At 52.4% G+C, this 13,938-nt stretch overlaps 1 protein-coding gene across 1 annotated transcript in view; it reads left to right on the forward strand.

The window, feature by feature from the left end:
* Positions 1 to 1,139: 1,139 nt before the first annotated feature.
* The window catches only part of Tecpr1 (tectonin beta-propeller repeat containing 1), a 29,011-nt gene continuing 16,212 nt past the window's right edge, over positions 1,140 to 13,938 (forward strand). Inside the window, exons 1-9 of the mRNA XM_026404188.2 lie at positions 1,140 to 1,227; positions 5,683 to 5,918; positions 6,881 to 7,063; positions 7,278 to 7,400; positions 8,162 to 8,287; positions 10,118 to 10,292; positions 10,405 to 10,505; positions 12,407 to 12,508; positions 13,390 to 13,535. Of these exons, the coding sequence (XP_026259973.2) occupies positions 5,694 to 5,918; positions 6,881 to 7,063; positions 7,278 to 7,400; positions 8,162 to 8,287; positions 10,118 to 10,292; positions 10,405 to 10,505; positions 12,407 to 12,508; positions 13,390 to 13,535 (1,181 nt within the window). The 5' untranslated portion in view covers positions 1,140 to 1,227; positions 5,683 to 5,693. The remainder of the gene's footprint in view (positions 1,228 to 5,682; positions 5,919 to 6,880; positions 7,064 to 7,277; positions 7,401 to 8,161; positions 8,288 to 10,117; positions 10,293 to 10,404; positions 10,506 to 12,406; positions 12,509 to 13,389; positions 13,536 to 13,938) is intronic.

A 13,938-nucleotide genomic window follows, 5' to 3' on the forward strand; every position in this document is an offset into this window, starting at 1 on the left:
TCCATTCTCAATAATGGCCTCCATTTTCTTTACTTTACTCTATATTAGACCAATTTACCTAACTACACTAACTACCTATCTTTAAATCTGGGCTTCAGTGAGGCAGCAAACCCACACACTTCATGCCTGAGAAGAGAAAGAGAGGAAGAAGAAGGGGCTGAGGTTCCATTATTCCCTTTAAGAGTACACCATCAATTATCTTGAAGGCCTCTCACTAGGCGGCACCTCCCTACCGCCCCCAGCTGGGGGACCACCCCTTTAACACATGGGCCTTTGAGAGGCATGCCAGTTGCAAACTCTAGCACAGGGGAAACTAGATCTAAGTGGCACTGTTTTAGCCACTGTGTCAGGCTGTGCTTTTTTTTTTTTTTAAACCAGACATCCCCCTTTTTCATTCTGCATTTTTCCTCCCAGTCCAGATGCAGCAGGTTCAAATCCCCAGGGTCCACCATTTACAATGTGTGTCATTCCCTGAGCTTGTGTCCCCATCTTTAAAATGGGAATAACATCAACACCTACCTTTTTTGAGTTGTGGAGAGGAAGCACTCACATATTAATATTATTAACTATGTTAGCTTTAATTAGATTGTCACTGGAAACACAGTTTGAGCAACACAGTGACCTAATGTTGACACCACGACATGCTATAGTCCCAAGGTCACGTTTTCAGGATCCCTCTCCTGCAGCGCAAAGCCTTTGGTCTGTGTGCTCGAGGGCTCCATTTCTGCTCGAAGGAACCCACGCAGTCACCGGCTGCCGGCCTCCTCCTCCTCCCGCGGGCGCGGAGCCCACAAGCCCGCGCTCCTCCGGTGCCTGCGGCGGGTGCGCCCAGACTCCCTCCCGGCCCGCCCCCTCTCCTCGCCCGCGGGCCCCGCGTCCACACAGCCTGCTCTGCTCCTGCGGCAGGGTCCTGGGAGGCGGCGGGGGGTCTGCCCCCACGGGTGTAGACCTGGAGCTTGCTAGAGTGGACTCTGCCCGCACCGACCCGCAGCGACCCCGGAAGAGAGAGAGCGCGCGACCCTCCGACCCCTAAGCCGGCTCCAGGCTGCGCGCAGCAGCCAATAGCGCGCTCCTAGGCCGGTGCGTCATGGCGAGATTGGCCAATGAGTGCCGGCCTGGCCGCCGCTTCCGGCCCGCCCACTCGCCTGCGGCCTGAGCAGGTCCGACCCGCTAGCCCAGCCGCGGAGCATCCACTGAGACCCCCGCCCTGGCCGCGCGCCGGCCCAGGTAAGCGCAGCGGCGCCGGGTCGTGGGCACTCGAGTCCCGGCCCCTCGGAGAAAGTCGGGCCGCGGCGACCCCGCATCGGCTGCGTTTGCCTGGACCCTTGAAGGGGAGGGAGGGATGTACCTGTGCTCTTTCCTGCACACCTGGAGGGCGCCGCCCTGTCCCTGCGCGGGGAACTCGGGAATGCCGAGGTGCCAGCCGAGGGGCAGTTTCAGAGGACCCCCCACTCCGGCCTTTGGACTGGAGTGATTTGAGAAAGAGATCGCTGGAGCCTCGCGGTTTTAGAGAATGGAGCTTCTAGGGGCCTGTCTAACCTTCTCCCTGGGCAGCGGTGGGAGCAAATCTGCTTGTGATGGGATTAACTGGGCAGATGGTCAGGGCCCTGCTTCCCGACATATGCTACTGGTGGCAGTGCAGGGGACCACCTGTCGTTTAAGTGCAGGAAATGGGATGAAAGCCAGTCCGACTCAGGGCACCACCTGCCTGGTGGAGCTGGGTGGACCCTGTTCTTCAGGAACAATGAGAGTTCTGTTGCTTCCTCCCACCTTTTTGGACCCTGATATCACTTTTGAGCAGTCTCTGCACTTGGCAACCAGCATCTGTTGCTTCCTCCCACCTTTTTGGACCCTGATATCACTTTTGAGCAGTCTCTGCACTTGGCAACCAGCAACTGCATTGGTAGCCCAGTACGCACCAGGTTAGAGTGTCAATTTAACAAACAAACAAACAAAAAATAAATAAATAATAAGCAGGAAACTCTTCAGGAAGGCTCCTAAGGCAGCTTCAGAAGAGGTGAATGCATGGAGATCTTTCTTGTTTTGTGTCCCTTCTTCGATCACTTCTACCCCCAATTGCCTTGGGTACTTTTGGGTTTCTGAAGCGACCTGTGTATAAACTGAGACAGAAAAGCAGATGGCTTTGAGGGTGCAGACTGACTGAAGGTCTAGCTCAAATTCATTTTGTAGTTCTTGGTGAGTTGAAGGCTGCTTCTTGGGTAGATACGCACTCCATCACTCCACTTCTACAAAACAAAGATGCCCCAGGATTTCAGAATGGTAACAATGCTCCAAATACCCTTCAAGGACCCCATGACTCAGGACAGGTTGCCTGGGCATCTCACAGCCAGAAAGTAGCATGTGAGGAGTTGAGGGTGCTAGAAACAATTGACAGAGGTAGAAAGGAGTTGTGGGTGACTAAGGATATTTACCCCATGTCATCTTTAGCTGGTTAGTGACTGCTGTCTGGGTCTCCATTTTGAAGGGAGTTTGTAAACACAACCCCCACTCTTTCTTTTAAGTATTCTTCCATTAACTGCCCAGAAGGTTCAATTATGTCTGGAAGGAAAATTACTGCTTAGTCATTTATCTAAAGGAAAGTGTATCAAACACAAGTCAAAGTCTCTGTTCTTTGAGCTTCACCTGCAGACTCAGTCTGACTTGGCTGGTTGCTTACATGTTGAATTGTGAGCTATCTTTGCAAACAAAATTGTATTAAAATGTCACCATAGAAACTGACATTTTTTTTCCATTTCTCTCTTACCTTTTTATTTATTTTTTAAAATTTTTTTATTGGTGCATAATAATTATACACACTGAAACTGACTTTTTTTTTTTTTTGGTACTGGGGATTGAGCTCAGGGGTACTCGACCACTGAACCACATCCCCATCCCTGTTTTGTATTTTATTTAGAGACAGGGTCTCACTGAATTGCTTAGTGCCTTGCAGTTATTGAGGCTGGCTTTGAACTCGTGATTCTCCTCTCCTGTGTCAGCTTCCCAAGCTTCTGGGATAACAGGCATGTGCCGTGCACGGCTGAAACTGACAGTTTTAAAATAAACTTTTTACCAACATTTTATGATGAAGATTTTCAAATATATAGCCAAATTGAGAGAATTAAACAGTGAATGTCCCTATACCCACATCTTATTCATTATACTGTTGACCCTTTACTTGCTCTATTGCATCTCTGCCCACCAATTGTGACCTTACTATTTATTTATTTACGGTTGCAGGAATTGAACCCATAGGCGCTTAACCACTGAGCCACATCCCCAGCCCTTTTTATTTTTTATTTTGAGACACTGTCTCACTCAGTTGCTGAGATTGGCTTTGAACTTGTGATCCTCCTGCCTCAGCCTCCCGAAACACTGGGAATATAGGCAGGAGCCACTGTGCTCAGCTGTGACTTTACTTTTTAAGTACTTTGCTTTCCTGGAGTAGTTCTGTCTAGGTTCAGGGAGTTGGCGGTCTGTATTGGAGGTAGGTGGAGGTGTTTATCATTAAACGGTTGAACATCCACCCTCTAGAGTGCTGATAAGAAGAAGAGAAGAGGCCCAAGGCTCAGGCCCACTGGAAAGGAACTTGATTTTTTTTTTTTAAATGAAATGAGAGAGAAGTGGCAGTTTGTGGTAGTAAATGCCAAGTAATAAAATGATATCAGTAACACTGTTGAGTTCTTGCTGGGCACTGAACGATGTTGATCATCCACGCTGTGCCTGTATGTAATTCTCACAAGGTAAGTAGGTCACTATTCCTTTCTGACTTTTCTGCATTAGCAAATCAAGTTGCAGGCAGGTTAGGTAATTTTTATGGTACTAGAAAGTAATGGAGTGAGGACCTGAATCCTGGCCATCTGGGTGCAGGCAGTTCTGAACACTCTTTTTAGTCATTGTAAAGGTATCAGAGAGAACCTTCCTGCCTGACCAAGGAGGAAGGGTGAGGTGGCCTGGGGCCACCATGGGTTCTGACTCAGGCACCTGGACACCAATACAGTTTTCAGCTGGCTCCAGAGGGCTGGTGTTCGGATTTGTCTGTGTGTCTGGCAGACACTGGTGCCCCTGGGCTTGAGGAGGTCGGCAGTTCTACGGGTCAGCTCTGTCTCCCCAGGCTTGCTCTGTAAGGCTGATCAGTCCCTTTCCTGAGCTCTGCATCTACTTCCTGTCATGGGTGTTTCTAGGAACTTGGCTTCTGTTCTGCCTCCCATTTCCTGTTCCATATCCCCTCTGTGACTTCCTTCTCAACCCTCACTCTTCTTGGAGTTTGTCAGACCCATTGTGTTCCAGAAGAGCCTGTGTTGCCCACGGCAGATGCTCCTGTTTCAGCATGTCCTGTCTCCAGGCATCTCTACAATGGGGGTGCCTCTGGCATGCTGCAGGGGTGAGACAGCAGGGCCCAACCTTGACCACCTAAATAAACCTGTCTCTTGATAGCTCCAGTTTCCAAATCCCATGGGAGGTAAGCTTGTCTTTGGCTTTTCTCTCTCCTGGCCTGAGGACAGTGTTCCCTGGTTGGATCTGGGAGCCACCCAGTCAGACAGGGCCCTTTGTGGTGACTCCCTACTACCCTCAGGCCTCAGCCCCTCACTGCGTGTTTGGCTGCACTGCTCTGGCTCTGTGGCCCTGTGTTAGGAGGAAGTCTGCTCCTCCCGGAAGCTAGAACTCCAGGAATTAACCCCAGGAGCAGCAGCCAAGGGGTGGAGGGACAATCAGTGGCAGATCTTGGCCACCCCAAACAGAGCTCTCTGCTTCCTGGCTGTCTTATTCTGTGCTGCTTTCTTTTGCCATACCCTTCCACCATGATTTCTGTCTCACCTGGGGCCCAGAGCTATGGACATGGCCAACTTCTGAGTGGCCATCACTTCTGAAACCATGAGCCAAAACATCTTTCCTCCTTTAAAAAAAGAAAGAAAGAGAGGAAAGGGGTGGAGAGTGGCAGAAGAAGAAAGGAAGAAAGGGAGGGTAAGAGAGGACCTTTGGGTCCTGGAGTTCCCAGAGTCACCTGGCCCCTACCCATTAGCACTGACCTACACATTGGCAAGTCCAGGCATGGACATGTTAGCTTTCCATGCCACTAGAAAGTGATGGACCCAGGACCTGAATTCTGGCAGAAGAGTAGGAACATAGTGACCTTCTTACCTTGTGAGAACTCAGTCAGACGATACAGGCACAGGACTGATGACGACATTGTTGAGGACCCCACACAGCTCTGGCTGGGATAGCCAGGCTGTGTGGACGCCCTTCACCAAACCCAGATAGGAGTGTCACAGTGAGAGCAGCTCAGGGAAGGACAGGATTCCACCAAATCTATACACTTCATTTATTCTTTTGAAAGAATATAGTTTCTGAAGAGACTGTAACAGAACTGGAAAGGGACTTGATTTGGGGACGTATGCGCATGGATATTACATATATTTTTTCCTATACTTTTCTGTCTGTTTGAAAAAAAAATCCTCATAATGAAAAGGAAGAAAAGGCAAAGAAAGAAAAAGCCGGTCCACGCTGGAAGCGGGGCTCTGCTTCTGATCTGTGGGGTGAACACCGACTCCTCCCTGTGCCTCTGTGCCATCTGTGGCTCGAGGCCGTCTGGTAGAGGGCTCCTAGGTTCTGCCTGGCCCTGATTTCCCTGGGCTGGCGACCAGGACACTGACACTCTCTCTTTTGCCACTGGTTTTCCTCCAGCCGCCGACACCATGCCCACCTCAGTGCTGTGGGCGGTGGACCTCTTTGGGAGAGTATACACTCTGTCCACGGCCGGCCAGTACTGGGAACTGTGCAAGGATGCCCAGCTGGAGTTCAAGCGGGTCAGCGCGGCCACGCAGTGTTGCTGGGGCATTGCCTGCGACAACCAGGTCTACTTGTATATGTGCGCCAACGATGTCCCCATCCGCTGCCGAGAGGAGGCCTATGAGAATCAGGTAGTGGCCCAGGCAGGGCCGTAGCTAAGGTGGTCGGATTCCTGGGTTATTGGTTAAAATAAACCAAAGAAGAGACAGAGGCCCTAGCCTCCCTACCAGTCCCCGTATTTGTTTTCTTCATTGTACTTAAAATCCACATATTGGGAGCTGGTGGGGCTGAAGCTCCTGTTTTCTTTGCCAGAACAGACTGGTCTGCAGGAGGGTGGGCTCTAGCAGTGTTGAGAACCACCGGAGCCGGGCTGGCTCGTGCCTTTTATTTCCTTCCTCTTGGAGTACTGTGGCTGCGGCTGTGGGTGGGTTCTCTCCAGTGGGGCCATGCTGATGCACTGACTTTTTTTTTTTTTGGTACCTGGGTTTCAACCCAGGGACATTTAACTACTAAGCTACCTCCCAGCCTTTCTTTGTATTTTATTTAGAGGCAGGGTCTCACTGAGTTGCTTAGTGTTTTGTTAAGTTGCTGTGGCTGGCTTTGAACTTGGGATCTTCCTGCCTCGGCCTCCTGAGTTGCTAGGATTACAGGCATGTGCTACCATGCCTGGCCCTCATGCACTGACTTTTTTTGGAGGGTACTGGGGATTGAACTCAGGGGCACTTGGCCACTGAGCCATACCCCCAGCCCTGTTTTGTATTTTATTTAGAGCCAGGGTCTCACTGAGTTGCTTAGTACCTTGCTGTTGCTGAGACTGGCTTTGAACTCGCAATTCTCCTGTCTCAGCCTCCCCAGCTGCTGGGATGACAGGCATGCGCCACCATGCCCAACTTGACACACTGACTTTTGATAGAGTGGCAGGAGGTCCTTGATTCCCGAGTCCCAGTGCACACCTTTCACTAACCTTCCATGCCAGAGATAAGGTGGGGGGGGTCTGCTGGGGAGGGACCTGTTGGACCTAGAGGGGCCCTGCCCACCTGGGTCTCTCCTGGCAGGCTCCGGCCTAAGGCCATTTCTGTGTCTCTGGCCTCAGCGTTGGAACCCTATGGGTGGCTTCTGCGAGAAGCTCCTGCCGAGTGACCGCTGGCAGTGGAGTGACGTGAGTGGGCTCCAACACCGGCTGCTGGATGGGGTGGCGCTACCCTCGCCACACTGGGAGTGGGAGTCAGACTGGTACGTGGATGAGAATTTTGGAGGGGAACCCACCGAAAAAGGGGTAGGTGAACTCAGTACCCATCGTGGCTGCCCCTGGGGGAGGGATGGTTGGTCCCAGCCTGTCCCCTTAGCGCTTCTCTTCCCAGTGGTGTCTGACCCCTGCTTGTGTGGGGTGTCCTGCTTCAGGTCCTGCTCCCTCCTCTCCCTCCCCACCTTCCCTGGCTCTTCAGATTACTCCCCCCGAGCCTTACAGAGTCCCCACCGTGGCATTTCAGGGGTGGACGTATGCCATTGACTTTCCCGCCACCTACACGAGAGACAAGAAGTGGAATTCGTGCGTGCGGCGACGGAAGTGGATCCGGTACAGGAGATACAAGTCCCGGGACACCTGGGCCAAGGTCCTCCTGACTGGGCATGGTGTGGGCATGGGTTCTGGGGACAGTGACCCCTGGCAGGAGGGTCAAGGAAGCCTCATCTCCAAACCCCTGCCTGTGCACAAGGGGACACCGTGCCCTCCCTGGGTCCTTCCTTGGAGCTGTTTCCAGTTCCAGAACCTCCTGCACCATATATCCCTTCATCTGAGAGATGGCCACACAGGGAGCTAAGCCAGGCCACAGCCCAGGAGCTCAGAGGACCCCCCCCCCCAGGCCTCCTCTCCCCCACCAAGGGAGGTACCGGAAGCTTCAGTGCTGTTCTCTTGACCCAAAGGAACCTCTAGCTCAGGGACAGAGGCCTGGCCTCAGCATTCACGGCTGCCAGCCCCGCCCGCTGGCCGCTGGGCTGGGAGAAGCCAGGAGAGTAGGGTATCTGTGGAGGGTTTGCACCTGCAGGGCTGTGTTCTGCCACCAGCCCCAATTCTAGAGAAGAGTCACACAGGTCACTGGGAAGCCAGGGCCAAGACCCCGTGGCATATCTGCCTTTCACGGGGGAGCAGCAGTGCCATTCAGGGATGGCCTAGGCCTGGTGACAGATAGGGCACGGAAGAGGGGACCCAGGGCCAGGGGCCTGCAGTGCTGTGGCTGCCTCCTTCCTGAAGTCGGGCTGTTGTGGGCCAAGCTGAGAATGGAAGTCATGTGCTGGGAGTCAGGGACAGGCAGGGGATGGTGCTGTGTGGGGCCTGCCCAGGTAGTGACAGCCACTGCTTCTCACCTCATTTCAGATCCCCTCAAAGGATGACCCCAAGGAACTCCCTGACCCCTTTAATGACCTCTCTGTCGGCGGGTGGGAGATTACAGAGGAGCCCGTGGGCCGCCTGTCAGTCTGGGCTGTGTCTCTGCAGGGAAAGGTAAGGCTACACCTCTCTGTGTTCTGCATGGGAGGCACCAGGGAGGCCAGCCTGGGGTGTGACAGAGGCTCCCTGAGGTGGAGGAACGAGGGATGCCCTTGGAACCTCCCACCTCTGTTCCCTGGAGCTGGGGCAGGCCCCCTTCCTGTGCATCCTGTCTGTGGGTCCCTGCGTCTCACTATTCCCAGAAACCTCTGGTCCCCATCCCATGCCTGGCCCTGGCCTGTCCCCCAAGCCCATCTTGGGCTCAGGTGCCAAAAATGTTGTCTCCTTAGGCAGATTCTGGGCCCCTTGCCAGCGCTTTTGTGGTGCCTCCCACAGTCACTGGGAGCATCACGCCTGGGTGGGTGTGTGGGCAGTTGGGATGGTGGGTGGGTAGGTGGAGAGTGGGCAGTGGATGGACCGTGGGTAGGTGGTAATGTGCAGGCAGATGGATGGTGGGTGGATGAGTGGATGGTAGTTGGACAGATGGATGGTAGGTGGGTAGATGAAAGGATTATGGGTGGGCGGACAGGTAGGTGGTGGGTGGAGGGATGGTGGGTGAATGGATGGATGAGGGGAAGACATGTAGATGGATGGATCATGGTTAGGTAGGTGGATGGATAGGTAGTTGATCATTAGACAGATAGGTGGTGGGTGTGTGGGTGGATAGATGTTGGGGGACAGATGTTTAGAGAAAGGATCCTTTTCTCAGGGAGTTTGTAAATTAAGCAAAAGAATTAAACTCACCCCAGCAGCAGCAGCATCACAGATGGTCCCTAGCAAAAAGCACCCAACACTTTTATCATTTTCTTTTATCATTTTAGATTATATTTTATGATTGTGCAGTAATTCTTACCACAAATTGACCACAAGTTTCCTGCTGGCTTGGGAACAGTCAAAGCAGAGTATTTTTAGCAGGCTCACCTCTGGGGTCATGTTGGGCCCAGGTTTAGGTTAACCACAGGTGTTTCCTCTGAGCCCCGCTGAATGGTGGTGACGAGAGACCAGGCAGGTGGTGACGAGAGACCAGGCAGGGTGAAGGAGCAGGGACCCTGCCCACTTGGATGTAAAGAGGGGGGAGGACAGGGGCCACAGAGCAGTGTTTATGCCTCAGTGGCAGCCACGAGCCAGAGTGGCTGACCACTCCTGTGGTCTATAAGAGGTGGCACAGGGACCCTGTGCTCCAGGAAGAACTAAGGAGGCAGGTGTACCCTGAAACACTGGTGGTGGAAGGGGACTTCCTAGGCCTTGTCCTGCAGGGTCTGTTGAAAGGCGGGGTGGGCAGGGTTGGGGGATTGGGATCCCCAGTCTGAACACTGCTCTTGGAAGGAGTCACCAGCCTTCCCTGGACCCAGCAGAGGTGTACAGCTTCCTCCAGATGAAGTACACCTAACAGTTTGGACGACATACAGGAGTTGCTCAGTCTTAACTGTTCAGATTAAAGAGCAAAAGAAGTGGGCATTGTAGATTTTGTTTAAACTGAACTCGGGGGTTTTCCTGCTGTCCACTGGGACTCTGGCTTCCCCTAGAGACCAGTGTCCTGGGAGCATATCACCACTAGGGGGCACAGGACACCCAGGCCAGCTGCACGCCTGAGGCTGGATGGTACGGGGTGCCGGGTAGAGGGTTCTCACAGGCAGATGAACAGAACAGGCCCATCCCCCAGGGCCACTGAAATCCAGGGTTTACAAATTTTTTCACCACATTGGGATCATTAACTTCACCGGCAGTGAAGGGTTGGGAGGGAAATATATACCATCAGATATGTGGGCACACGAGAGATCCCCGTGTGCCACCTGTGTGAGTGTGCCGAGATGCTGATGCGAGTGCCCTGCTCTGTGTTTCCAGGTGTGGTACCGAGAGGATGTCAGCCACTCCAACCCGGAAGGCTCCTGGTGGTCCCTGGTGGACACCCCTGGGGAGGTGGTCCAGATCAGCTGTGGGCCCCATGACCTCCTGTGGGCCACCCTCTGGGAGGGGCAGGCCCTGGTCCGGGAAGGAATCAACAGGAACAACCCCAAAGGTGGGTAGCTCAGGACTGGCCCTATGCCCCAAAATGGGAAGTGGGGTGAGGGCGCTTAATCCCCAGCGTTTTGGCTGATGGAAGTGCCTGGGGTTTCTTTTGGGGTTGATAGGAAGTTTCTGGTCCATAGTGGAGCCTCCTGGGTCTGAAAATGGGATCATGCACATCTCCGTGGGCGTCGGCGTGGTCTGGGCTGTCACTAAAGACCGGAAAGTAAGATGGGGAATGCTGCGGGCTGGGGGTGCCATTTCATGTTGAAGGTCAGGATGGTTCAAGCCCTTGAGCATAAATCTAGCATCAGCCAAGCACTGTGAACATTTTTGCTGTTGAAATTGGTGCATCCTGAGATGTTTCTCCATCTCTCCCCTCGCCCACGGGGGATATTGCGATGCGGAACAACTACATGTATCACTTCAGGGGCCCAGCATTTCAAATAACCAGAAGCGGATCTGCCAGAGCCCCGTGAGCTGGATGCCTGGCCTTTCCTATCCAGTGCTTTTATTTGTATTTTATCAGTGGCAAGCCCAGTAAGGTTAGCCAGTTTCAGATTACTTTCATGATTTCTTTCCAACCACACATCAAGGGGAATCCCTAGCACCCAGGAGTTTGGTGGCCCTCACATCTGAGCCAAGGGCCCCCAATCCTCAGATTACGCCCAGCCTGAAAAAGTATAGCCCTGTCCCCCGAGCATGTCCCAAGCACCCCACTTTCTACAGATCATGACTTCCAAGACCTTCTTACAGCAGCACATTGTCCCCTTTAGAGTAAAAACAAGCAAAAATTTCATTTACATCAGAGTTTGTTCAGTCTTCAGACAAATATTTGACTGTTCATTTTCTTTGGGTCTTTAAGAGACATTTTAGATATTCTAGTGTAGTTTTTTTTTTTCTTTTGGCTGCTCTTGCTGTGTTGCCTGGGCTCAAGCCGTCCTCCTGCCCTAGCCTCCCTTCCAGGTAGCTGGCACGACAGGTGCATCCTATTGCAGCCGATTCGCCAGAAATTTTTGTAAGAGGGGTTTGAGGGTCTTTTTATGTAACCCTTCCCCTCCCCACCTCAGGAATTCTAGAACATGTGAGCGCTACTAGATCAAGATCCAGTGGGTCTGAGACTGATGGGGGCCCGTACAGGCCACCATCCATAGTGGGTGAGAACAGCCCTGGGGGACAGCTGGTCCAGGGTAGGGGTTGAGGATGACCACCAGGTGAGCTGTGGGGCCAGGTAGGCCTGTGGGAATTCAGTTCAATTTTGTAGCCATATATACGTGTGTATGTGTGTGTGTGTGTGTGTGTGTGTGTGTGTGTGTGTATGTATGTATATATATATATATATATATATATATATATATATTTTAAAGAGAGAGAGAGAGAGAATTTTTAATATTTATTTTTTAGTTTTCGGCAGACACAACATCTTTGTTTGTATGTGGTGCTGAGGATCGAACCTGGGCCGCATGCATGCCAGGCGAGTGTGCTACCGCTTGAGCCACATCCCCAGCCCAATATATATTTTTTGAGGGGGTATTGGGGATTGAACTCAGGGGCACTCAATCACTGAGCCACATCCCCAGCCCTGTTTTGTATTTTATTTAGAGACAGGGTCTCTCTGAGTTGCTTAGTGCCTCGCTGTTGCTGAGGCTGGCTTTGAACTCGTGATCCTCCTGTCTCGGCCCCCTGAGCTGTTGGGATTACAGGCCTGCGCCACCGTGCCTAGCCTCAACTGTGTATATTTTTACAAGTCAACATGAAAAAAGTTAACATTAAAGAGACTCTGTTATATAACAGTAAAAGTAGACCCCAAATAGGGTATTTATTCTAAAAATGAATTTATGAAGAATTAGTTTTCCTAAAAGACCTTTTCCGCATGTTAGGGCAGAGAATAGGTGAGAAGCTACAGGACAGGGGAAGCAGAGGTCAGGTAGGATGGTGCCCAGAGCAGGGACACAGGGCAGGATGGGGGAGGATAGACGTGCATCAGCGTCTCCTTTCTCACCGTGTGCCCTGCTCATTTAGAGCCCTGAGCCAAAGGTCAGATGATTCACTTGTTCTTCCTGAGCCTTAGGAAAAGCCCTCTGCTCCATGTCCTCCAGGGAGGCTATTTATTTTGGACTTTTCCAGGTATGGTTCCGAAGGGGTGTCAACTCTCACAATCCCTGTGGCACCAGCTGGATCGAGATGGTTGGCGAGATGGTCATGGTGAACGTGGGGCTCAATGACCAGGTGTGCTCATGGCCCCCGGGTCCCCCCACCCTTCCTGCCCCACATCTCACATCCTTTTCACTTACGGGCTCCTCACGCTTGATGCAGTGAGTCTCCGCCTTGGACGGTCCCAGGGACTGGCTCCCTCAGGGTTCTGGAGTCTCTACTTGTCCTGGAGTTACTTTCCTAAGGACCCTCAGATCAGTGAGCCTGGATCTGCTGGGGTGTGTGTGTGTGTGTGTGTGTGTGTGTGTGTGTGACCCAGAGACTGGAAGGTGTCATTTAAAGATATTTGGGGGATCAGGTGGATGGACACAAAGCAGGGTTGGAATGGACCTCCAACTTTAACTCTGGACCCTGCTTCTCATGAGTGTCGTCCGTATCATCTGACAGTGTGGCCTCCTTATTAACAATTAGGTTTGGGTACTTTTTAAGATTCAAAGGGCACAGCTCCTTGTTGTGAGGTGATTGCCCCTGCCCCCACCCCTAAGAACATGGAAGTTCTCTTGGGGATCAGCTTCCCACCAGAGGCCTGAAGATAGTGTCATAGGCGGACCTTGCACCCCAGCACAGCCCCACTGTCTGTGGACCTTGTCACTCGAAGCTCCCAAAGCTCCTGATCTGCCTAAAGTCAAGGAGCCAGGACTGGGGCCCTGCGTCCCCTGAGCTTGCTGCTGAGCTCAGCCCGCCTCACCCCTGCAGGGCTCCTCTTACACACTGGATTTTTGCACACCCCACCCCACCAACCTCCCCATCCCTAACACACATGCACACACCCGCTGCACGCCTTGGGGAGGCGCAGCTCCTGCCTGCATTTGCAGGTGTGTGCTTCCTTGGCTACCTGTCCTCCCCGCACACCCCCAGTCTACACCAGACTCCTCTGAGCAGCATCTCTGTTCCAGGTCTGGGGCATCAGCTGTGAGGACCGAGCTGTGTACTTCCGGCAGGGCGTCACCCCCAGTGAGCTCAGTGGGAAGACATGGAAGGCTATTGTTGCCACCCGAGAGTGTGACCGGTCCCACTCTGGCAGCTCGTCAAGCCTCCTCAGGTGACCCAGGGGTGGTAGGGCATAGAAGTCAAACAAAGAATGACCACATGACCCAGTCAATTCACTCTTAGTTTTATAGCTAAAAAATTGAAAACAAGTGTTGAAGCAAAAGTTTGTACAGGAATGTTTATGGAAGTATTAGTCACAGTGACCAAAAGATGGAACTAGCCCAACAACCAGCAGTGATTGGGCAATGAAAGAAATGGCGATCTGACACATGGCACCACAGGCATGAACATTGAAAACATGGTCCTCAGTGAAAGAAGCCAGACACGAAAGGCCACACGTTGGTCCCTTGGTTCAATGTATATGAAATGTCCAGAACAGGCAATTCCATAATGATAACACGTTAGCCAGAGGAGTTGTGGGTAGAGGGAACGGAGGATGGAGTGACTGCCTCATG

The sequence above is a fragment of the Urocitellus parryii genome, chromosome 9 (assembly GCF_045843805.1).
Source record: "Urocitellus parryii isolate mUroPar1 chromosome 9, mUroPar1.hap1, whole genome shotgun sequence".
NCBI lineage: Eukaryota > Metazoa > Chordata > Mammalia > Rodentia > Sciuridae > Urocitellus > Urocitellus parryii.